Source organism: Hemibagrus wyckioides, linkage group LG02 (assembly GCF_019097595.1).
Source record: "Hemibagrus wyckioides isolate EC202008001 linkage group LG02, SWU_Hwy_1.0, whole genome shotgun sequence".
Taxonomy (NCBI): domain Eukaryota; kingdom Metazoa; phylum Chordata; class Actinopteri; order Siluriformes; family Bagridae; genus Hemibagrus; species Hemibagrus wyckioides.
Window position 1 is genome coordinate 10,090,608 of NC_080711.1, and position 25,820 is coordinate 10,116,427.

A 25,820-nucleotide genomic window follows, 5' to 3' on the forward strand; every position below is an offset into this window, starting at 1 on the left:
ATTCATAGGATAACTACAGATAAAGTCGGATAAAGTTTTTAGTGCTCCTGAACCTTAAAACACCAGCAGATGGAAGATGAACTTGAGTCTTTTTTCTTCCACGTTAAGCGTATGCATATGTGGATTTTATATGCACAATAGGACAGACTTCCTTAGGCTTCCCTGTCTTGTAGAAAGCAGGCCATTATGGTTAGGCTCCACCTTCTAAGCTTCTAAAGGGTTAATGCTGCATCAGCATGCCCTGATTGCCAAGCTTGTGGAATAACCTTTGACCTCTTAGTAGGGTGGGGTGAAAAAAAAGAAAGCAGAGCTGGGTGGGGGATGGTGGCCTATCAGGTACAACGAATGCAAAAAGAAAAATATGGCGAAGGGGGAGGGGATGCTGCCGAGGCCTAGTAAAGTTCCTTCTTCGCCAATTTGCATGGTTCACCGTTGGCAAGGGAGGATAACCTAAAGCTCTTTAGTGACCATGTTTCTTTGTTCAGGAGAACATAAAATAGCTTTCACAGATTCTGGATTACCGTTCTTGCTGAAGTTTTGACTACTACCTGTGTGCGTGTGTGTGTGTGTGTATGTGGCCCCTTCACCCGCCACTATAATGGACTGTGATCCAATTGCCTAACTAGGCTTCGGGGGAACATTTTCATTGACTTGAGGAACCTCTGGTTAAGCTAGCCTTCTCCACCTAGACAATAATCAGCTTAGAGTTTTCGTCTATGGACTCCTGTTATGAAGCTAGAGGGAAAGGGAGGGTATAAGGCTATGAAGATCACCCCCCCTATGCCACACACAGAATTTTCCAGCATGGACTGGGAAAACTTGCTGGGCTTGTCCACACCACTACAAATTTACATGCTATCTTAAAAGCTGGATTTAATTCAGTCCCAGGTGATTTTGGTTTTGCGTCTCAAAGGACTTCTCACCAACTGCATACCCATATTAAATTCTGTGTGTGTTTTTCTTTATATTGTTTATATCTATTAATTTCTGATTTTCACAGGCTTTAAGGAAGTTACAAAATATTTTGATTTTTGAATAATATGAATTATTTACAAACCTTTTTAAGTTTAATATTTTTATTTTTAAGAAATACATTGGTATTGACTCCTTACATTAGATATATAAATAGTGAAATTAAAATTTTGGAAGTATAATTATTCATATATTATATAATTAAATTTAGGACCGGCATCGTCTTAAGGATTTTTTTTACTCATTATTATTATTATTATTATTATTATTATTATTATTATTATTATTATTATTATTATTGTGTATATTATTGCTACTGCTACATTTATTACATTCATTTTGTTTTACTGAAAGCTCTGAGTGATGTATTGACTGCTGTTTTATTGGTTAAATGTTTTATTAGTTAAATTGGTTAATGCTTTTTTAAAAATAATAATAAAAGAATTTGTCCTTGCATTCTAGCTGACCACAGACCACTAAGCCAAAATTAAAAGTATAGCCAAAAATAAACAAGACATTATATAGCTAATATCAAACAGTAATAAAAAAAACACCACTAAATATTTCAGATGTGCATACAGTTCAATTGTATATTTAATTTATAAATTGTTTCAGAAATGTTAAATGTTATAATTTTATCCATCTCACAAGGAGTGTTTCACCAAATGAGTTCACAGAATATATAGAGGAATTTGATTTAAGGTTTCTTGTAGCTGTTTGATTTCAACTGACCAGAGATCAGTTTGGAAATCATTACTATCCTGGTTCATGATATTTAAAAAGGAAGACGTGGAGGAGGGGAGAGGCAGCGTAAAGGTCTGTCAGGAGTACCGAGTTCTTGCCGCCATATTGACTGATGAATCCCATGCTTCATTGCTGCAGTCATTTTGTAGGCCGACTAGATCCAGCTTTGACCTCAGCTCGCTAAAATGCAATAATTACAATGAATTGAATACGAATGATTTGTTTTCTTTACAATATATACTTAGAGAAAATAATTCTTGGTGTGTTTGTGTGTTGGGTGATTTGGAAGGGGTGGGAATGCTTATTTCTGTCTTGGAAGCCCATTGTTTCTCGCTCCCTCCCCTTTTACTGCCCGCCTTTTTGTCAGTACCTCCTTTCGCTCTTTTAAACTCCTACCGCTGATTGGCTGAATGAGAAACGGCTTACAGGAAGTGGCAAGGCAGTGGGTGATTTATGCTATCAGCACTTCTTGACTAGGATACTTCCTGTGTGCATAGTTTCCTGTCTAACCTTTCACCTTTCTTTTCCGGTAATATAGGTAATTGATTGCTATGCGGCTCAGGTCTTTTTAATTTGTGTATGTGTGTTGTTATTACAGCTAGTTAGCCCTGATGGAGTTTTGTGGGGGTTTTTTTGTTGTTGTAGTTTTATAATAAAGGCTATTTTTAGGCATCCCTCCCCCCCCTCAAAAAAAAAAAACCTGAGAGGGAAAAAAACACACACACACGTGTGTGGGGTTTTCCCACTCAGTTTTTTTGAGGGGGGAAAAATGCCTAAAATTGGCATATATACATTCTATATGTACGTGCATATATGTATATACACTCGATATCCTAAAAAGTCACAAAGTAACTGTGTGTTTGGATTTTAGGTTGTGTAGCCATTTCTGTGGAATTAGTATTAACAGCATATTAGCATTAAAATGTTAGACTTTTTTTTTTATATAATATTGAGTAAACAGTTGAGTTGTTTTTGTTTCTTGAATGATTCTCTAGGCACTATAGGTGAATATGATGTGGTGGAAAGAGTGTGGATACTTAAGGTTCATGGCAAACACTAGGCTGTTTTGAGTAGCCAGCTAAACTCCACTGGCACTTAGTGCATGATCTCATTGTACGTATAGGTCTCACCATCTCATGCCTGTACATTGAGGTGTCCCTGACACAAAGGATTTAACTGTGATTTGTCATTTTGTCTGGGAGGAAAGGGAAAAAAAAAAAAAAAGTCTTTTTAATCTCTGAGGGACGTGTGAAGTTGTGAAGTTGAATGAGTGTGGTGTGAAAAATCTCACAAGCGCCGTCCTCATGTTTCACACACACGTGAAAAAGCTTGTCAGAAAGGGGAAAAAAAACTTCCATATTAAAATGAGGCTGATTTGGTGTACGGTTGCACCTTAAATTGGGTAGAGCGTATTCCCACATTACACCTACTCAGATCTTCACTAGCTGTGAAGGTGGTTTTTAGGCATTACAGTTAGGAATCCTCGCTATGATTTAGGGTCTTTTTCCTCAAAAAGCCGACATTTTGAAACCCAGACCAAATCCTGCAGCTTTCCCTTACTAGTAGTGTGAGTAGTGTAGTGCATGTGGGTGTGTAGTGTTAAATGTGCATTCTTTTTATATGACAGGTTTCGTCTGCTGACTGTTTGATGTATGTGAGTTGAATGGAAAAAAAAAAAAAAAAAAACTATATTCCCATGAACATTCAGTATATTTATAACATATACCATTTGTGTATAGATGTTAAATATGTGCTCATTAAATAAGGAAGGCAAAAATGTTGGCTCAGTGGGTGTGTACAGAGAAGTGTATGTTTGCACTTCATGCGGTGGCCGTGTCTGAAAGTGTGTTTATAATTCGGAGCGATGGAATGCTGTCTCTGTGTGTGCACGTTGCTGATGGACGGTGAGACCTGCTGAGTCCTCCAGAACAGCTGAGGCTGGCCCATCATGCACCAGCCTGCATGCATGTGGGCTCCCTCGCATGTTCATTACCAAAGGGGCCTCCAGGGCAGTGAGCCTCTGTAACGGCTTCTGGAAGATGCACCTGCTTATGTGTGTACGTGCATGGCTTCATTGTGTGTGTTACCGAAAGTGTATGTGGGAGCTGCATGGTGTGTGTGTGAGTAGGAGTGCACATGTGCACACAGAGAAACGGGATGTTCACGTTCTTGTAACATGAAAGGGCGTAGGCTGTGTGCGTCTTCATGCCTGCACCATGTATATGTGTGTGCCTGCATGTCTGCACCAGGAGTGACGAGAAGCGTGATGGCTTCGAGCTCGGAAGAGAGCGTTTTAATAATTGTGAATGGAGACGGATATGTGAGGAATGCATTGCACATGCAAGTGTATCTTCCAACTTGAGCTTCTCCATGGGTGTATTTTTATACCTTTGTGCACGTCGGCTTTTGGGTTTGTGCTTAAAATCTTTAAGATTGATTGACGAGCCTTTTGACCAAAGCCCTGATCTTTTGAAATGCGCTGCTTGACCCTGCCCCCAGCTATAGGACAATAGCACAGAATGACTCCTCCGTAGCAAACTGAACAAGCCCCTCCTCTTACTTCTGGGTGTTCTAAAGAGCCTTCACCTTTGCCCTTCTCAAGAGGTGCATTCTCTTCTTCTTCTTCGGTCTTCTGTTGTCCTCGTTCACTATAACTCAAGGCCTTTCTCTAGAGTCGGTTATTAAATGCTCTCGGCTCCCTAAACCTTTTAACAGTACTTTTCTGTTTTTCCCTAATTTCTCGTGGATGCGCTCTTGCCTCTGCATTGACACAAACAGGAACTTCACGTGTAACTGAAAATTTATTTCAGCATATTTTGTACACTAAAATCATATTTTATGCCAGCATTCAGTCATTTGTCTCACGCCAGCTTTCATGATGGCTATAATGGCTGTAAGTTGGTAGGGTCGTGCTCATTTCATTAGCGGAAGCAATATGCAAATGTTAACTTTGAAATTTTAATTAAGAGCGGCTCCTCCACCCCCAGTCCCCAAACAATAGAGGAAAACACAAAAAGACAGTCCTTCTCCACCCCTTAACTTCCATCCATCTTGTTGGTATAAAGCAACAGAGATGTTTTTGGTCTAACAGCCAATGATGCAAAGGTTCACGAGGGATCGTGTGTGGCCGGGAGGGGGATGGAGGTGTATACGTGCGCGCCTGTGGATTGTTCAAGCATCGGGGTGGGGGATGTGTGCAGATAGCCGAGAGCCATTGATCAGCACCAGAGCAGACTGGTGATTTTTGGCACATCCGAATTGAGGTCTTAAATGGTATCATTAGACACTACATCTTAGGGTTTCGTATAGAATAAGTATCCCAGAAAACACACTGGAAATGAAGAAAAATTGGTTTATTTGTAATGAACATCTCATGGCTTATTTACCACGTAGCCAACAAAATGGCTGCCATTGTGAGCGCCGCACATGTTGTTTGAGCATATTCTTAAGGGACGAATCCAAGATCAGATCAATGGCCAGGAATTTTTTCTAGAAAACAACTGGAGATGCACACTTAAGCTGTACGGATTTAAAAAATAGGTAATCCCTGTAGCTTTTGGGATTTGATATGCTTTTACCGCCATTTTCAACGAGCCTAAAGAGAGCGATGAAGGGTGGAGAGAGTAAATCACTCCGTTTTCCAACCAGTGGGTAGGTATGAACTCCAAGGTTCAGAGGTCACCAGGGATTCTGGTTTTAACCCTTTCCCAAACTCCAGAGAGAACTTGAGCAGAGCACAGAGGTGGGCTCCTCCCTTTTGACCCCTGGTGTGAACTTTTCCTCCTTGTTCTTCTGCACTCCATCTCCATCTAGAGGCTCTAGCGTACAACAGCAAGGATTTGGAAGCCTTTGACTTTCAGTGCAAGGTTAAAGTCACATGACATTACAACCTGACTAGCATTTGTAGCATGGCATGATTATTCTCCCAGTGTCCTGCTGCTTCTCATGGGCATTGTGTTGGAATGGCAGTACAATGGATGCTCTTGTTTTTGCTCTTATCAGCTTATACACTTTCCCTTGCTCTGTTATTTGCTTCCTTTTTTAAATCATGCTAGTGTCTCATGGTTTTTCTGTTGCTCCTCTTTTATTGCTTCCTCTCTCACTCTTTCCTCCGATTCTCTCCATTCTCTCGCCCTCCTCTTGCCCGTGCGCTGGGATGGTTCCAGGACAGCTGGCAGCGTACTACAGTCATCAGTGTCCGGTTTCAATATCCCCATTCAATCTCCACTTGCCGTTTTCTCTCACCCCGCTCATGCTGGCACCCTGTCCTTCACCCTACTGCTGCTTCTCTCTTTCTTCACCACATTTCACTTTATTAGCCACTTTGTATTTGGTTATATGTGTCTTACACGTACCTTTCACTTATTCATTTGCTGATTTGTTGAGCCTTAGCTCAACCGTGATGTTTTCCAGCATCGAGTTTGTCATTCTTCTGAACTACAAAATGTACAAGAAAGTCGGAAAAAAAAATACATATGTTCTTACTCTCCATGTGCCATTATAAGGTATTTTTGGTGTTACTTCAATGGTATTAGTCATTCTGTTTTTTGTTTTTTTGTTTTTTCACCCTGCTGCTGACTGAGTTGTCTTAATGCCATATTTTTTTCTTGGTTTTTGAAGGAAACATGTTGTGGCTTTTGTCGCCCGTTGTGGCATTTGAGAATGAGAGACAGGACTCGAGATCCACAATGCAGAAGACATGATCGAACAGAATACAGAAGAACTCTTTATGTGATGTTTGTGTGTAGTAGCAGTGCATCCATGCGTCACATCATATCAAAGCAGGAATCATAAAATTAATTAGCAGAATGTGGTTCAGATGAACATGCTAATTGCCATTGTACAGAGGGAATAAATACTACTACTACTTGTGGTGGTGGTGATGATGATGATATAATAATAATGAGGAGGAAACTCAGTGCTTTTAGTTAATTGTCTTTGGATCCCATGCTGATTATGTATAGGTGTAACTACTCTAATTCAATATGTTGATCTTAGTCATTTTATCCTGCATCTAATATTTGCTTAATTTGGAAAAGAATTGTCTTGCCAGTCCACAGTTTAGTGAATTTTGTGAGGAAAAACAGCTTGATTCGGTGGAAATATTTGTATTTCTTTAGGGTACTTTCATCCACTTGCATTAGTCATGTCTTAATATTTCTTTCTTCTAAATCCACAATCATAATTGTTTAAAATCTGTTTGTATTTAAGAGAGCTAATTATCTCAACATTTGCTCTTCTTACAGGACCAGGAAACTTCAGATTAGAAACATTCCACCGCATTTACAATGGGAGGTGAGTGTGCTTTCTGTATCTAGTAAATGAATCTGCCCTGTGCTGTGTAGATAGGCCAGACACAGACCACTTTTGCCTCATGGAATTGGAAACGATTTTACTGGTTATAGATGCTACAAATCCGAGTGCTCAGAGGGAAAAAAAAACAAAAAAAAACAGGGCTTTATACTGGTAAATACAGAGACAAGAAAACAAGGAGACGCCTCTTTTTTAGGAAAATGATTTTGGGTTGTCAGAAACTGTAATCTCTCGTGGCGTGATGAACGTATCGACGGTGATTTTTGTTTAAAAAAAAAAAAAGGCTTGAGCGGATAACGTAATGAGAAACGTGGGTGAGAATTGCACGTTATATTTGTGTACGAAATATTTACATTTTTGTATGTTATTTTGTATTTTATGTTTTTTTATTAATACTTTTTTTGCTTGTAAATATAACCATATATGTTCAAACATAAATATGACCATATGTTTTTGAAAGTTTTCTGATTTAGTCTGTTTCATTAAAATGATTGCTGATGATGCTGAATGAATTCCATCTATTTTGCATCCCCTTTGGATTTTCTTCAACTGATTGGGAATTTTCATTATTTAATCGTTAGATTTAGATTGCAGTGGTGTGTGTTTATTAAGATGGTGTAAGAATAATGTAGTTATAAGCAGCAACAATGGTACTATTTTATATCTGATTTTTATTTTTATTTTTTTAGATGGCTAAAATAAAAAAATCCATCAATATGGCACTGTTTGTTGCTGTCATGCACCATCGTGCCACATGTGTATGTGAAATGTAAGTTGCGGGGCGTGGCACGGAGCACGCTGCAGCACCAGGTGGGCCGGGTCTTTCTCCACTCGGCCAGCCCCCATTGGTCCACGTGTTCCGCTGTCGCTACTTCCTCCATTAGCCACAAGGGGGTGATGCATCCGATTACTGATCCGTGTTCAGTTTAGGAACTCGTACACATCATACACATGATTGTGCACAGGAGATCGCTCGGAATCTGGACAGATTCTCACTCACATGTTTGATACTGGATGAGGCTCGTGGATGCACAAAAAGTTTCCTTTTATCAAAACCTGCTGATATTCTGTTGTCACACTTGTTCAGATGTCCCACCTTGAGCTGTGAGTTTAGTGGAAAGTAGCACTGATGGTGTTAAGCCTAGAGTGTGCTGATATCTTGATTTTTGGTGTCTGGTTTCAGGTTCAGCCATTCCCAAGTTTCAATTTCTTTCCTAACACCTTCCTTTCTTTTTCTTTCTCAGGTGCTTGATGGTCTACTTGCACAGTATGGAACCGTTGAAAACTGTGAACAAGGTGAACAAACTATTGACAGGTCCAAGTTTATCAAACAACTTATGAATTTCTTTATTAACTCAATCTCTCCCTCTCTCGCTCTCTCGCTCGCTCGCTCTCTCTCTCTCTCTCTCTCTCTCTCTCTCTCTCTGGAAAAAGTTAACACAGAAAGTGAGACAGCTGTGGTGAATGTCACTTATGCGACTCGGGAGCAGGCCAGACAGTGAGTGCACTTTTTTTTTTTTACTTTTCCTTTGGACATTATAATTTTCACCTTGCATTGGCTCAGTGGTTTTCCTATTTTGGAATTTTCTGAAGTATTCATAACTTTGATATTTTAAAAAGGAAACTTAATTGATTACAAACATATAAACAAATACTGCTCTGCATGTTCGTGCAGCGTAATTCCATCAACTTCACCCCGCATGAGAAAGTTCTCAACGTTCACAACTGTATGTTTTGCAAGAGTACATTCACGCCAGAGGATAATGTCACCAAAGTCAGGAATTACCCCTCCGCCTTGCACCTGCGGTGGGGTTTTATAGCAGAAGTTAAGCTCTCTGGACTGCACTTTTACAGTGGAGCGCAGGTTTCGGTGCTGCACAGCACAGCTGTGACACCTAGTGGTGCTTTAGCTGTGCTGCAGGGCCATCTCTGAGCCTTCAGCATTGAATCAAACGTCCTTTCTTTCTAAAGTCATTGTCAAAGATCTGTTGTTGAATTGGGGTGCATGCTATCTCCGCTGTTTTTATGCATGTTCCTATTGATCTAAATTCTTCTTATTTGGATGTTCCAGAGCGATCCAAAAGCTCAATGGCTACCAGTTTGAGAACAACACTTTGCGTGTGTCCTACATACCTGATGAGAGCTTGGATGTTGACTCCCAGCGCAGCCCTGACAACGGTCGCCGCTCTGGATATGGTGGCCGTGTCAACTCCAGGCAGGGTGCTCCTGGCACAGGGATGCCCTCCAAGCATCAGCACACTGATATACCTCTCCGTTTGCTTGTACCAACCCAGTATGTGGGCGCCATCATCGGCAAAGAGGGTGCCACCATCCGAAACATCACCAAGCAGACTCAGAGCAAGTGAGTGCTTGCTGCATGCGGGTGACTCTGGTCATCATCATCACCATGTCTTTGAATACATGTTCATGTTCATCCATAAACTCTCAGAACCACAGAACACAACAAACAATACAGAGATTTATACATATGCAGTATTTTCTAATACGTCACTACTGCTACAATTAGTGGACAAATGTAATGTCCAGTATTCCAGTCTCAGGCAATTGATGTGTAGCATAATGCATTAAGACTCTGTAGATCTTAGAACACAACTTTCTAACTACAGTTTTATTTTACCCTTTTAATCCCTTTTTAGGATCGATGTTCACCGTAAAGAGAATGCTGGAGCCGCAGAGAAGCCCATCAGCATTCACTCGACTCCTGAGGGCTGCTCGGCGGCCTGCCGTATGATCCTTGACATCATGCACCAGGAAGCCAAAGACACCAAAACGTAAATTCCAAAAATTCTTTATATCTTAACAGAGGTGTTTTTCCGTCAAATCATTTAAGTTTACCACAGTGCTTGCTTAAATACATAAAACCTCTGCAGGTATTTCACTTACAAAAGTGAAATGTTTCCTTTCTTGCTTTCTGGTCCCCTCCCCTGGTGGATAGTGTAGTAGTGGTGGTAGATCTGAGCAATTTCATGTCATAACTTTAATTACCGCTTAGTTAAAATTGTAATTTTTGTGCACTGGTCTCAGACGAGTGAAGGTTGTTTTTTCCCTTCTCTTTTTCCAGTGCTGATGAGGTGCCTCTAAAGATCCTTGCCCACAACAACTTTGTAGGTCGTTTGATAGGCAAAGAGGGGCGTAATTTGAAGAAAGTGGAACAAGACACTGACACTAAGATCACTATCTCACCGTAAGTCAACAAACAAACACGTGTTTGTCTTCTCATTACCTATCACATGACTGGCCTTAATTGTTACTGAAACTTTGTTGTTCTTTCTGTGCAGGCTGCAGGATCTGACCCTGTATAATCCTGAGAGGACCATCACCGTGAAAGGTGCTATTGAGGCCTGCTGCCTGGCTGAGCAGGAAATCATGAAGAAAGTGCGAGAGGCCTATGATAATGACATCGCTGCCATGAATGTAAGTGTGTGATGGAGTGAGCTTTGGAGGGTGTTTTTTTTTTTTTTTTTTTGGAGTGCTCATGTTTCTTTTTCTGTCCACCTACAGCAACAGACACACCTCATCCCTGGACTGAACCTTGGAGCACTTGGCCTTTTCCCTCCATCCTCCTCCATGCCTCCACCTCCTCCTGGAAATCCTGGGGTTTGCCCCCCATACGGCTCCTTTGGGGTAAGACACAGCTTGCACTAATTTAAATGTTCAAGTGATTAAATTTACAGTAGCTCTGCAAAGCAATCTACAGGTTTATATTAGTGTGCTCATTGTTATATGTGGATGCTGCAGATTAATAATATATCAATTAACACATGCTGCTCTTCAGCAAATATAGATGTATAATTGATATGGTGATGCTTTCTAAGGGAAGGTGTTTAACGTTTCTGGAAGGAATCTCGGTAAAAGTCAGTTTTACGATGATGGAGAGTCTTTAAGACATTGGGCTTTGCACTTTCTCTGAATCATCACAAGCTGCCTTTTTGTTGGGTTACCTTCAAGATATAGAAGAAGAGACTAAAGACAGAATGACTGTTATGTAGCTGGTATAACGAAAGCTAGTTCCTGTTTCATGGACATTTCTCAATATTAGAATTACAACGTTCTTTAATTAATTAAACAAACAACTTGCTGTAACACAAGAGGAATAAAACACTTTGCGACATGCTCTTATTGTAAAAGAATTTTCCAATGAGTTTCCTCGTTTTCCCATCAACTTTATTTCCCGTCATGCTGAATCACACCACTTCTGTTTATTATCTTCCTGTAACTGCACACACACACTCCATTGCGTTTTATTGCTTACTTATCGCCTTGCCTGATCCTATACTTTGTGTATAGGCTCCTGAGCAGGAGACAGTCCATGTGTACATCCCAGCACAAGCAGTGGGAGCCATCATTGGCAAGAAGGGCCAACACATTAAGCAGCTGAGCCGCTTTGCTGGAGCCTCTATTAAGGTATGGAGCTGCTAACATCAAAACACATTAGGCAAATTACTCCCAATTCTTAATTAAAAATATATCAGGATGTTGATTCTAATTCACAGATTATTGTCGGTCTTTTTTCCCTAGATTGCACCAGCGGAGACACCGGATTCAAAGATGCGCATGGTCATTGTTACTGGTCCACCTGAGGCCCAGTTTAAGGTACTAATATCTAAACAATAGCTGAGCATTCTGTCACTCTATCTGTTCCCCAACATAACACAGACATGATGATATTAACAGTAATCCCAAGTATCTTTTAATATTCTCGAACATCATGTTCTAACATTACGAATAAACAAATATGAAAGAGACCTTGTTCTTCAGCTCCTTTGTGTTGACTGTTTTAATTTGAGTTTCTTCATATGATAGCTTTTAGATGTATATACTCAAGGGTAGGTAATTATCCATTTATCAATACGTAAAGCATCTGTCTGTTGTTCTTTAGGCTCAGGGAAGAATATACGGCAAGCTGAAGGAGGAGAACTTCTTTGGTCCGAAGGAAGAGGTGAAGCTGGAGACGCACATCAAAGTAGCAGCAGCAGCTGCTGGAAGAGTTATTGGAAAGGGTGGAAAGACGGTGAGGGATATTTAAAAAATTTTGTAATAGAATGAGACCGGCATCACACAGACACAGTGAAGGAAAAACTCTTATTTCTCTCTGCTATTTAAGGTTATAAGATGTTAATAATTGAAACTGTACTCCTGTAGGTGAACGAGCTACAGAACCTAACCGCGGCTGAGGTGGTGGTTCCTAGAGAACAGACTCCTGATGAGCAAGACCAGGTTATTGTCAAAATCATCGGCCACTTTTATGCAAGTCAGGTACGTTTCACACAGGAGCACATTTTCTTACTTAACTCCTTGAGTTTTGCCATGTTAATATGGCGAACACATTGAGCTACTTGATATTTCCTTACTACTAGACAACATCTTAAAATAGACAGATGGGTGACAAATTAAAGGAAAAGCCGACACGAAGTGTCTTAGGAAGGTGGTGGGCCACCAGAATAGCTCCAAAACACCGAATATTCTCTGGAATGATTCTTGGAGGATGAAGACCATCTTGTCTCTTGCTGTTATGATGATGGTGCTGAAAGCACTGTCTAATATTTTAGTCCAAAATCTCTTACAGGTGTTTAATTGGATTGAGGTCTGGTGAGTGTAAAGGAGATCACTTTCATACTCGTTAAACCATTCACTGAGTCCTTGTGTCCTGTTGATGGAGGTTGACTCATCCTGGATGACACTGCTCCTATTTGGATAGAAATGCTTCATCATAGGATAAAGCTGATCAGGCAGAATAATTTGTATTGATTTGCAGTGATGCTTCCCTCAGCAAAATGACCCCCAAGGACCACAAGATTTTCCTTTAATTTGTCACCTGTCTGTATATATTTTACATATGATATACTTTCTATCTGTTGTACATATAGTCATTCGTCAGTTGATCAGGTTTAATTAGAATATATGTGCACTTTGTAGGTATACGTTCAGCTCCTTTACCAACATTCGTCAGTGGAAATCGGGCTATAAGTACAAAAGAATCAGTGTATGATCACTTTCTATATGTTTAATTCTAAGGGCTTCACATATTGGGACCTCTGGTGTTCAAATAGTGCAATTGAATGAAATGTATAATAAATAGAATTATGATATCGCACATTTTCATGATGCAAATATTCACATTATTGCCCAAGTTGCTACTGAATAGTTTGTGCGGGTAGAAACATTTAGAGCAAGACATGTATAAGGATGTCTGTGTGGTTCTTTGCTCTATTGATGATCTGAAGTATTTCTATTTCCCAGAAGTGTAACCAAATCCAGCAATGATATTTCAGTAAAGTGCATCTTACGTAGCATTCAAAATGGTGACATTGTGAAGGATTATGAGTAGACAATACTATAATGAAACACTTACAAAGTGCACATAGTATAAGGGAACCTGTAAGTAGTTGGTTAAGTTCCTAAAAATTAAATGACTGTATATATTTCTTTATACCTCTCTTAATATTTAAACTCATGTTGCTGTGCATGCATTGGAATGACTTTATACTGGGTTGTCTCTTTATTTTTAGCTGGCCCAGAGGAAGATCAGAGACATTTTGACACAAGTTAAGCAGCAGCAGAAAAGTGGCATGGGAGGCCCTCAGGCATCTCACCCACAGAACCTGTCGGAGCTTAGGCCCCACCCAGGAATGACCCCAGAGCCTAGAAGGAAGTGACAGGCTCCAGCCCGAAACTGGACGGACAGACGGATGGACAGACAGAGGAGAAACAGCGGACTGACTGAGAGAGAGCGACACACAGACCCAGTGCTAGACAGGGAGAAATGAGCATTTAACAAAGATGGGAATAAAAAAGGAAATAAAAATGCATGAGAGAGTACAAAAGTTTAGAGAAAAGAAACTAGAACTTTGAGTGATTTAAAAAATAGGGAAAAAAGAAAAGAGAGAGAGAACTAGGAAACAGAGACCAGATGCCAGGTCGACTGACTGGGGCTGGCAGGGATTCCTTGTGGCAGCTTATGAAATAATCATGGCTACATGGCCTTGAGAGTCTTGACACGCTTAGGGCACCCCTGCCATCACCAGTCACTCAAGTATTTTAAGGGTGTTTTTTTAAGAAGAGCTATATGTATAGAAATGTTTATTCAGAGGTATTATAATGAAATGCAGTGAGGCAGAGGTGGGGAGAGGGGAGTGGAGAACCCATCACATCGAGTCAAAAAAGTGGCTCATTCTTTGCCTACAGGAAACTACGAGAGGGGCCATAGCTGTTAACACTGCTCTTTAAGTCCCTGGCAGTAACCTGTTGGGGGTAAGGACAAATAAAGAAGAAGAAAAATGAGGTTGTAAATATAATCTTCATGAATTTGTATTGAAGCACTGTTGAAGCACAGTGAGGGTACAGTAAGTGGGTGGGCCGAGGCTGACCCTGCAGTTCTATTGCAGAGACTCAGCTCCGAGACGTAAACTTCACCTCCAGCCCTGAACTACGCCCGCGATGCTAGCCGGCGCGTGGCCCACACCCAAATGGCATATTTTATATATATTATATATATATGATATGTGAGTTAACCTGGCCCCTCAGAGAGCAGAGAAAACGGCAGTGGAAAGGAAACGCGGCACTGGGATTAGACCATCTTTCACAGATATTCTGAGAGATTTAAAATTAGCTTTCAGTATCTGGGTTTTGCTAGCTATGTTTTGAACCAAGATGTAACTGAAAGCCTCAGAGAGAACACAGAACTGCTGATTTCTGATGGGAAACAAAAAAAAATCATTTGAAAGTTTAAATAGAATATTAGTATCATCCAAATACAAATTTAACTGACCTTGACAGCCGGAGCCGATCTTTGATCAGTTCTTTTGACTTGATGAATTTGACCTTTTGATTTAAGATCCCTTGAAAGATGCAACACTCCCAATGGCCCAGCTCTCTACCCTGCCTTTAGGACGGAGGTCAACAGCAGGTGATGTTAAAATGGCTTCTGCACTCTCTCTCTCCCCCCTACTCCATTCGATGTATGCTGATGAGGAGGCCAGAAAAGCTGGCTCTCTTCACTCATCTTCGAACAGATTAGATAGAAAAAAATAGAAACCTACCTCAGGGTATTGTTACCTCAGTATTCCTAATGGCTTTTTTTTTTTTTTTTTTCCTTTTTCTTTTTGGCTTGCTGGTGTTTTATATAAAAGCTGATAGTCCTGAATATTTTATTTTTTTAAGGAAAAAATATTTTTAGTTATTGTTGGATATTTTTTTTCCCCTAGTTTTTGCATGTATGTGAGTGTGTATGGATGGTACCCCACACCCTTCCACATTTAATTCATATAGGCAAGATGCCAGACTTTCTTTTTTTGATGAATCTGTCCTGGCAGATTCACAGTTGTCTTTGGACCTATAACCAACTGAATTCGAAGTCTCTGGCTTTTTTTTTTTTTTTTTTTTTGTCTAGTGGTGTGACCCAGTCATGGCTTTTTATCTCCTGAGCATGAAAGGCTTCACATGCTAACTTTCTTTTGCCTGATATCTGACAGTTTGCTCCGACTGAAGGATGCATTGCATCTCTATCTTCCGTTGGTTTCTCCAGCAGTGTTGCCATGAATGTTATGTACTGAAGGCCTGGAGTCTGCCTCAGTTTGCCAGGTTTGTGCCATGACTGTACGTAGAGAAGCAGCCCAGGGGCATCTCACTTAACTACATCGAGTTATATATCAAGTTTAGGTTCAGCATAGTGCATACTCATCAACCTATATGTACGTGTGATGGGATGTGTGTTTTGGGGTTGTTTTTTTTTGTTTTGTTTTGTTTTTTGTTTTTTGTTTTTTTTTTCTAAAAAAAAGAAAAAAAAAAAGAAAGAAAGAAAAAGAAAAGGAAAACCGTTTAAGTGTATAGTTTTTTTTTTGTTGAGGAAAAGTGGTTTGGGTGTTACAAAAGACAGAAAAATAGACATCCTGTCCTATAGTCTCAGTTAAACATTTTTTTAACTGAACGAGAATACTTTGGAAAATGGGAGCGGAAAATGAAGAAAGCAGTCACTTCACATCCGAGACAGATTTAACCTGTATATAAATCGCTGAAAAAACTAAAAACTTTTGTATTTTTAGAATAAAAAATAAAAGGAGACGTGGACAAAGCTGGGCAATATGTAGCGATTTAAATGCAAAAGACTAATAGATACTGCCAGAATCCTTTTATCGATGAGTACACATTCCACCTGCACATGGCTAGATGATGCATTTTTCGTTGTGTGCTCGTTTTCACTCACAGGTTGAAATCGTTGCTTTTTTTTTTCACGCTTCCCTTTTTCTCAGTAGACAGCAGTGCTCGGTTCGCATCAACGTGAAAAATGTACTCCTCCTCGGGTGGGAAGGAAGTCTGTCTCTCACTAGCCTGTAGATTTCTGATTTCTGTCAGACCCTAAGACACACACACCACTTTAGATTTGTTCAGACTGCAGCCTTTTGTTTAACAGCAAGCTTTATTTGGGCATGACATCTGGTTGTGTACTGTTTCATCGGTTTTAGACGAAACAAAAAAAAAAAAAAAGGAACATAACTGAAAAATCTCTAGGATCTTTGTAATCTGGTGAAATATGGAGTCAAGCAGTTCAATTTAATATTGGAATGTTAGGTGTAAAAGAGTTGAGAGGAAGATGGGCCAATTTTTTTTATTTTATATATATATTTTTTTTTTTTCCTTCAAGTAAAGGTAGACATTTATGAAAGCTAACTTTAAACAGAGTTTAGGCTTTATGTTCTCACAGATTTGCTGGATATTAATTCTAGGTCACTAAAACGAGTAGTCATGCAGCGCTGCCGAATGTATGATGAATACTACACTCATCTCCCTTCTCTCCTTTTCACTTGTTTTGTCCTCCATCTGTTTCTCCTTTCATCTCTGAACACAACTCGCAATTTTTGTTTTTCCTTTACTCACTTTATTTGCTAGATATGAACGATATTTTTGTTGTTTGGGTTTGGTATAGACCTTCACGCTCTCTCACGCTGGCCTTGTTTGTGTCTTTTCTCAGTTCTGTTCAGTCGTTTGACCCTAGTTTTCAGTTTTAATTTCTCCCCGCCCCTCAAAGTTTTGTATTGCCTTCAATTGGATCAGTTATTTTCTCTCTCTCTCTCTCTCTCTCTCTCTCTCTCTCTCTCTCGATCAGGTTTCTTTAGAAAAGCACAGAGATCTCTTATACTGCTATTAGAACATTTAAAATACTAACCAGTTATTCGTAATGCAGTTAACACCTGTGCCAAACAGATTTTTTTTGTTTATTTTACTCCGTTAAGACCCGATCTAGGTTGTGCAAGCTGTTTTAGGCGTAGTGTGAAGACTAATAACTTCCACTTCAGCACTCGCTCTATTTAAGAAAGAAAGAAAGAAAAAAATTAATAGAAAATGCCACCCAAACCTGTATACTACAAGTTTCAGGAACACAACTGCATGTTTTTTGTGATTCTTATGCAATTCCTTCACAAGGACTGTTAATACTCTGGAAATCATAGAATTATTAAAGGATAAAAAAAAAAAAGTCTATCCATTTCAGTGCACAGATTTACACATAGGCAACAGATCTAACCTCATACTAGTCAGGTGTAGCAGACAGACAGATGCACACCACAGGAATTTCATCCTGCTAGTTTCTGGCCTTCGCTCAAAGAAACCATTTGGGTGCTAATGACGAATTAAACCTCACATAACTAGGAAACGCTACCTCAAGACTTAGCCATAAGATTGTTTTATCAACCTGACAAGAGCGAAAGTGCATGTTACTTTTTTCACTTTAATTTATTATTTTTTTCCTTTTGCTTCTCTCTTTTTTTTTTATCTTCTTTTTTTTCTTTTTTGTTTCGTTTTCAGTCACTCTTTATTTTAGAGTTGAGGCCGTGATAGAGGGAAGGGAGGTGAGGATTTGGTGAGCAGAGATGATCTGGGTGTTTTTGGTGTTGGGAGGACCTGATTTGTAGAAAAGCAGTGAAGGATCAGGAACATGGAGAACCCTCTAGTTTAAACTACACATAGTGTCACTACTCGGTCGATTCCAGAGAGCACGTGAAAGTGTGAAGCACCGCCTTCACTCATGATCTGTAAATACCCACTAAAGGAGAAGTGCTAATTAACCCTCAAACACATTATTCTACCTCCTGATTCTGCTTATTTTTCGACCTCCTATCAAACCCAGTGCTCCATACAGACAGCCACAGAATTCACTTTGTCGCATTGTTAGTTACCCGGATGCCTGTACTGGTGTTTTTCTTTTGTTATGACTGACATTGGATGTGGCAGAGTCCCAGATCAGCATCAAGGGAAACTGGAGTCCCTCTCATCCTCAGCTTTCCACCCCACAGTCCTTCCTTTTCATTTTAACTTCTTCAATCAAGGAGCACGATACCTATATTCAAGTAACTTTTTTTGTTGATCTACCTCTTAGAGAACAAATAAATAAATAGGACAAATGTAAAATGGGGAAAAAGGACACACAAGTGTAAAAAAAAAATAAATAAATAAATAAAAAATAAAAAAAAGTTTTGAAAAATCTTCAAATGAAAAATAAGTAATAAAATAATTAATTATGTAAACAACTGGGTAGAAGCATCTCCATATACTGTAGTGGATAGTGTATTAAAAAAAAAAAAAAAAGAATACTTTTTCTTCCAAAGATGATTTTTGTTTTTGACATTTGTTTAGACCATTATTCAAGATTGATTGTTAAATAAAAAATAAACAGAATGGGGAGGGAAAGTAAAAAGGAAAATATCAATTTCATTATTCAGTTTCTTTTCTTTTTTTTTCATTCCTCATTAGATTAAATTCTTAAGTTTGCAATTCTTCATCCTTTATTTGATTAATTTTTCTGATTGCTTTTTTTGGAATGACATAGGATTGTATCTTGTTTTGGATGCATTAGAATTCTCTCTCTCTCTCGCTCTCTCTGAACTGCAACATAGTACTCGTTGAGACATTGCAGAGCAGCATGATACTGAAATCATTTCTTTCTTTTTTTTTTTTGTTTGTTTTCAATCTTTATTGATGCAACAGGCAAATAAGGGCCTATTTAGCTGACTAGGGCACAGTTTAGGAGGAGGAGAGGAAGAAGAGTGATGTATCACATTTAGCCCCAACCCACAGCCCCCCTCTTATAGCAGGTGCCATGGACACTATCTGGACTTTCCCCTTTCTGCCTGCCAATTTTCTTTCATTTCTCATTCACATTTGTTCTGAACTTCGTGTAAACAATACCGAGCATAGATATGAATGTGTTATTAAAAGATGAGAAAACCGGTGAATGTGTCCCAGCTCTATTTGAGTGAGTGGAGTGTGAGTGAGTAAATACAGAAGACATTCTTATCCAGTGTGGTTTAGAATGAACTATAAAAGCCATACCGCTCCAGTGGATGCGTCTCAGTCAGCTCGCTAGCTTCCCTATGAATCAGTATATTGTATACATGAGTTGGGGCACTGGTTAAGACCCTGACTTGCTACACATTTCGACACGGATTGCTCAACATTTTCAGTGACGTGACTTAACACTGATATCACCAATATTTACAGATATCTATCACATTATTTCAATAAAACAATGTGTCCTAGTACTTCAATCAGGATCACAGCCTAGTTAGTGGATTTTTAAAAAAATATATGAAATACTTAAGTCATCAGACTCCAATAAACTGTATAGAAATCTTCAATTAAAGTTAAAAAAAAAAATATTTAAGTAGTCATTTGTGAGCTACAACAATGACACTAAACTACTTACATTTGTAGATGAAGTTGGCTGAGGGTTCGACTAGAGTTAAGCTGATTGAGCTTAATGCTTTTCTAATTCTAGCTGAACTGGTCACTTATTTTGGATATAAATTATATAAAACTGGAAAGCTACACATTGCTATAAACACTATAAAACAGTCTTGAAACACGATTTGCCTCGATTGTTGATCTAGAGTTCATATCTCACATGCTGCCAACCTTTGTAACTAACTATTTTACACTTCATTATATAGTATAATAGCTGGAGTAGTAAGAACATTTCTGTAGTACAACAGTTATAAATAGTATAATTGGCAAATAAAATTATAGAGATATGAAATCAGTAAGAGCAATTGAGCTACAGTTTGAAAGGTCATATTTTTTATTGCATAAAATCGTCCAGTTGCCTAAATGATCTAAAATTGTCCAAAACATTAATGCCTGAAACATTTTTCTAAGTAAACACATTGAGTAGTCGTAACCTTTGAGCTAACCAAACGTTTCTACAAATCTGCTCTGAATACTGCACAGACTATGTTAAAAAAAAAAAAAAACTCCAGCATCTCGGTTTTTCAACATTGTTTCACTATTCTTTGATTAAAAAAATATTCTTCAGCAGGTTGAACCCCTTTCTGACAGGGAAATATTTCTATTGTTTCCCCTTAAAGTATTGTTCTTAATGGAAAGCTGAAGAAGCTTCAAGCTGTGTAAACTGATCAGGCATAACATTATGAGCAGTGAGAGGTGAAGTGAATAACACTGATTATCTCCTCATCATGGCACCTGTTAGTGGGTGGGATATATTAGGCAGCAAGTGAACATTTTGTCCTCAAAGTTGATGTTAGAAGCAGGAAAAATGGGCAAGCGTAAGGATTTGAGCGAGTTTGACAAGGGCCAGATTGTGATGGCTAGACCACTGGATCAGAGCATCTCCAAAACTACAGCTCTTGTGGGGTGTTCCCGGTCTGCAGTGCTCAGTATCTATCAAAAGTGGTCCAAGAAAGGAACAGTGGTGAATCAGTAACAGGGTCATGGGTGGCCAAGGCGCAGATGGACCTTGGGAGAGGAGGCTGGACCATGTGGTCCAATCCAACAGATGAGCTACTGTTGATGAAACTGCTGAAGAAGTTAATGCTGGTTCTGATAGAAAGGTGTCAGAATACACAGTGCATGACGGATCAGGGCTGTTTTGGCAGCAAAAGGGAACCAACACAATATTAGGCAGGTGGTCATAATGTTATGGCTGGTCTGTGTATATTGAAGATGATTTAGCAGACCAAAGTAATATTTAGAAACTAGGCTTGCTTGCAAGCCATCATTCAGCTTGTTTTGATCGAGCTAATTTTCCTTTTTACAACAGTGAACTCATTTTCTCCATCTTTAGCAAAGGGCGAGCGTCATCATCATCATCATCATCATCATCAGCTGAAGATTACAGCCTGAAAACAACTCTTAGGTGGATGAGCCTTCAGAAAAGTGCCACTTATTCCCTGAAGTCCAGCGTGGAATGACCTCAACACTCCTTAAAATGAACATGTAGGAGAACAAACTGAGAGAAAGTCGCCAAAATCTCTTCCTATAATAATTTTATTATCTGAGATTGGTATTCCTGGGATTGTAGAGGTGGGGAAGCAGTACTTTTACACGGATACCGAGCCTAGCTATTTTACTAGGCTCGAGTTTTTAACCTTAATATTATGGAAATGCATTTAAAACTACTTTTGGAGCAGATGTTATGTTAAGGAATTGATTACAATGGGCGGCTGCGTTATGCTTTCATTAGGCAGTTCCTTTGTTTTTGCATCGAAATGACAGAAAAATTGGGATTATTAATTATTATAGGTAGGAATGATGCTTAAGACAGTAAAGCTTTTAAACTAGATGAACGAACAAATGTATAGTTGATGCCTCAGATGTTGAAGAAATACAGTTTTAAGCACATGTATGTTTATTGCTCATTAAATCAATTATATTAAAATCGTAAATAAATAAAATATTCTCCGTTACCTTTGTTAGGGTAAACGAATTAAATTTGATTCGTTTCGATGTTTTATTTTAATATAAATTATTTATATCGTTTTGTTTTCACCTATAAGGTTTTTTTTGACGTTAAGGATCATTAGACGAAAAATAATAATTGTTTTTAATGAATTTATACCAACAGGTAATTAATTAAATTTTGTGAAAAGATTTTAAGTATATAATCAGCCTCATATTTGTACAATTTTTTGTGCCTTTTTAATCTATATAATTGCGTTTTAATTGTACGTAATTTGTCTATGACAAATTGAATGCATTATATTTTATTTTAAAATACAATAACCTAAAATTTATTCATTTATACTATTTATATGTGCGTTTCCTGCGCGTGCGTGATTAAGGCGTAGCTCTCCAGCTACTGAGCTGATGATGCAGAAGGTTGATTTAAATTGTTAAGCATATATCGCATAAACATAACTCAAAGCACCCAAGCTAAATAAGTTATGTCTGTAGAATAAAAAAAATGGATCTTACTAAGCATAGCGATGTAATAGCTGAAACATTCACAAAACAGGTCTTCAGAGGTATTAGTCCTGATGTAAACATCTCTGCATGCAAAATAAATATTTGGGATAAAAAATAACGAAATTTCTGCATGGGAGAAAAAAAAAATGCTCATGGACATTTAGGCTAGACTGACTTGAAACGATTTATTCCAAAGGCTTAGAGGATTGAGCAGATCCGGTGGATACCTAAAGAGCTGCAGAATATGTATAATTATGAATATGTACGTATTTTACATTTACATTCAGAGCGACTCACATTTTGTTCTCATTTATACAAATGAGCAATTAAGGGTTAAGGGCCTTGTTCAGGGGCCCAGCAGTGGCAGCTTGATCAGTAGTCCCAACACCTTAAACACTAAGCCTCCACATCCCTATCCATTTTCCATTTTCCATTCCATCCACATCCATTTTCACCGTATTGTTGACGTGGTAGTGGAAAAATAAGGTGAAACTCACTAACAAATAACCTGTGAAAGTTATTGTGGTTATTGTAGCTGTAAAGGCATGTCACTTGAATATAACAGGATTAAAAATCTCACAGTAATGCTCCTTATTAGACGCACATCATCTTATCTATCTATTCCTACAACAAAAAGGGATGCTTAAAGTTTCTAAGCCTCTGTTCTAGGGCAAGGAACATCACTAGAGTTGAAAGCATAAAATTATTCATGCATGCATACACGGGGGCTACAAAATATGTAAACCTTCCATAACATAAACCACATCCGCGATGCCACGCGATACGATGCAGTCCACCTAGAGGCGATAATGATCCTAGTAGCTGGTTGTGCAAAGGCGTCATTATATTTATAAAAGAAGAAGAAATCCCAACACTAGGAGGCGGGGCTTATTCTGACCAATGAGAATCGCGCGGGCAAGTTTCAAAACAAAAATGGCGACAGAAAGAGCAGTCGCGTACGTAGGATTTTTTTTTTTTTTTTTGGAATGCACTAATAAACGATGAAAGAAAACAGTATGATTATACGTATAGCTATTTTTGCATAAATGATTCAGGGATCTAAGTAGATTAAAGGATTTTACAAGGATTTTTGCTATGCAAGTAACGTGAGCCTCTAGTCAGTAGTGCTTACCGCCGCGTCAGGATGATAGACATTATGCTTATCGTTGAATATTTGTTATTTTTGTCTTGTCTTGAATGTAGGACACTTGAAAGAACTGACCCTTCTCTACTGAGGACATGCGATTCCACCGAGGCTCAGGACGCAGGAGAGGGACAGGTTATGACAGCTTATTTCATGGTGAGCATTGGTGCAGGTGACAGGTTTCTAACCCTGATCCTGGAGTTCCCTCTGTTCGTGTTTTTTTTTCCTGCACCAGACATACCTAGAAGGGCTCATAAGCAAGGATGTTAGAGCAGAGAAAATACTAAAATGTTCAGGATAATGTACACTATATTGCCAAAAGTTTTGGGACACGCCTCCAAATTATTGAATTCAGGGGTTGGGTCTCGGCCCCTTAGTTCCAGTGAAAGGAACTCTTAATGCTTCAGCATACCAAGACATTTTGGACAATTTCATGCTCCCAACTTTGTTTGAACAGTTTGGGGATGACCCCTTCCTCTTCCAACATGACTGTACACCAGTGCACAAAGCAAGGTCCATAAAGACATGGATGAGTCCTGACCTCAACCTTTGAGATTGAGTGGAGACCCTGAACCATTTCAAAACTGGGACGTCTGCCTTTACATGCATATGAATTTAATATGGAGTTGACCCGTCCTTTGCAGCTATAACTCTTCTGGGAAGGCTTTCCACAAGGTTTAGGAGTGTGTTTGTGGGAATTTTTGACCATTCCTCTAGAAGCGCATTTGTGAGGTCAGGCACTGATGCTGGAGGAGAAGGCCTGGCTCGCAGTCTCTGCTTTAATTCATCCCAAAGATGTTCTATCAAGTTGAGGTCAGGACTCTGGTCCTCCACACCAAACTCACTCATCCATGTCTTTATGGACCTTGCTTTGTGCACTGGTGTGCAGTCATGTTGGAACAGGAAGGGGTCATTCCCAAACTGTTCCCACAAAGTTGGGAGCATAAATTTGTCCAAAATGTCTTGGTATGATGAAGCATTAAGAGTTCTTTTCACTGTAACTAAGGGGCCGAGCCCAACCCCTGAAAAACAACACCTGAATTCAATGATTTGGAGGGGTGTCCCAAAACTTTTGGCAATATAGTGTATCTGTGGTCTAGATGAACATTAGCAGACAAGAAAACCCTCAGACCAATTATATATTTGCTTAATAAATATAGACATGAAGTGCTGTCATTCTTCACATTGTCTTATATGTATCTGTATTCATTTTTCCTGTATGTACCTGTGCCTTGTTTCTGTTGTGTAGGACTGCAGGCGGAAACAGAAGATCATGTGCCAGCAGTATGGTGTGATGGATGATATGTTTAAGCTTCTTGCAGGTCTGGAGTCAGCAGAGCAGTTCCTGAATGAACCCTGTCCACCTAAACCAGGTGAGAAGGATTTTTGGGGGATGGGGTGGGTCCTGGGGTGAGGCTTTTTTCTTACAGTAGGAAATACTAATTGATTGCTAATGTACACAGACGCTGAGGCCAGCACTCCCTGGAAGGCTTTGAAGGCAGAGTATCTTGAGCAAGTCCAGGAAGTGGAAGGGCTGATAGGCACGCTGGTGGAGCGCATGGAAGAGCTACTCCAAAAACGGCAAAAGCTGGAGGCTCTGCTGGTATCCCTGGAAAAAAAAGTACTTTGATTTAGTTCTTTTTTTTGTCTCTTTTTCTTTATCCCATGAAGTGAATGGCTTTTCTTTTAGCAAGACATTTTTGTTTTCACAAAATCATCTCGAATTCTTCTCCAGATTAATCTTTTTTGTGTGGCCTTATTGGAGATAATATATAAAGATCCTTCTGTGAATTACGCTCACTGACTAAATAAATATGATCTCTTTCAGAAAGAGGAGTACAAGGAACAGGAAAGAGTTGTACTACACTCGAAGCAGAGAGCTGAAGTAAGTTTTTATTTAGTAGTTTGATCATGAATCAACTCACGTCCAAGTGCAAAAGGAAAAGTTGACCAGTTTTAAAACTGGGAAAGACAAAATATATATCCATTTTAAATATATCCATATTTACTGAGTTATGGGACAAAAGAAATCTGCTGTGGGTCACTTTGACTGCAGTTTAAAAGGCAATTCACAATCAGAGCACTGTGTCAGGGTTATCGGGTAAGAACAAAATCACACCCCAGTATCAAGCGTTGTTAAAAGTCAGACTACCCTTTGACAGGCTGGAGCCGAAACCAACCCGGAGAGAGAGTGTGAGAGCATATGACTGTGTAAATGTACAGGAGTCAGGGAGTGAATGAATCTAATATTATTCTTAACAATTGTAAATATTAAGCTGCTGAAACATTACTGATACTCAGTCTGATTTATTGCTGTTGTGCAGTTTATATTGTTATCCTGTCATGAAATTAAATAACCTGGTGTGATGGTTGCAATAGCCAGATGGTGATTAATGGATGATGTGAGTGCTTCAAGGCCTCTGCTTGACCTCTT

The 25,820-nt window shown here is 39.1% G+C and overlaps 2 protein-coding genes across 3 annotated transcripts in view; both read left to right on the forward strand.

Moving 5' to 3' along the window:
* The window catches only part of igf2bp1 (insulin-like growth factor 2 mRNA binding protein 1), a 40,198-nt gene extending 20,925 nt beyond the window's left edge, over positions 1–19,273 (forward strand). The window contains exons 3-15 of one of the 2 annotated variants that reach the window (XM_058418787.1): positions 6,963–7,011; positions 8,274–8,325; positions 8,473–8,527; positions 9,101–9,391; positions 9,687–9,821; positions 10,112–10,234; positions 10,329–10,464; positions 10,552–10,674; positions 11,338–11,454; positions 11,569–11,643; positions 11,930–12,061; positions 12,193–12,306; positions 13,560–19,273. In XM_058418787.1, coding sequence (XP_058274770.1) covers positions 6,963–7,011; positions 8,274–8,325; positions 8,473–8,527; positions 9,101–9,391; positions 9,687–9,821; positions 10,112–10,234; positions 10,329–10,464; positions 10,552–10,674; positions 11,338–11,454; positions 11,569–11,643; positions 11,930–12,061; positions 12,193–12,306; positions 13,560–13,706 — 1,549 coding nt within the window. In that variant the 3' untranslated portion in view covers positions 13,707–19,273. Of the gene's footprint in view, positions 1–6,962; positions 7,012–8,273; positions 8,326–8,463; positions 8,528–9,100; positions 9,392–9,686; positions 9,822–10,111; positions 10,235–10,328; positions 10,465–10,551; positions 10,675–11,337; positions 11,455–11,568; positions 11,644–11,929; positions 12,062–12,192; positions 12,307–13,559 lie in introns of both variants that reach the window. The other variant, XM_058418778.1, reaches the window with a different exon arrangement.
* Positions 19,274–23,108: 3,835 nt separating this feature from the next.
* The window catches only part of si:dkey-225f5.4 (ZW10 interactor), a 5,751-nt gene continuing 3,039 nt past the window's right edge, over positions 23,109–25,820 (forward strand). Inside the window, exons 1-5 of the mRNA XM_058416601.1 lie at positions 23,109–23,198; positions 23,446–23,542; positions 24,636–24,759; positions 24,850–25,007; positions 25,215–25,271. Coding sequence (XP_058272584.1) covers positions 23,143–23,198; positions 23,446–23,542; positions 24,636–24,759; positions 24,850–25,007; positions 25,215–25,271 — 492 coding nt within the window. The 5' untranslated portion in view covers positions 23,109–23,142. The remainder of the gene's footprint in view (positions 23,199–23,445; positions 23,543–24,635; positions 24,760–24,849; positions 25,008–25,214; positions 25,272–25,820) is intronic.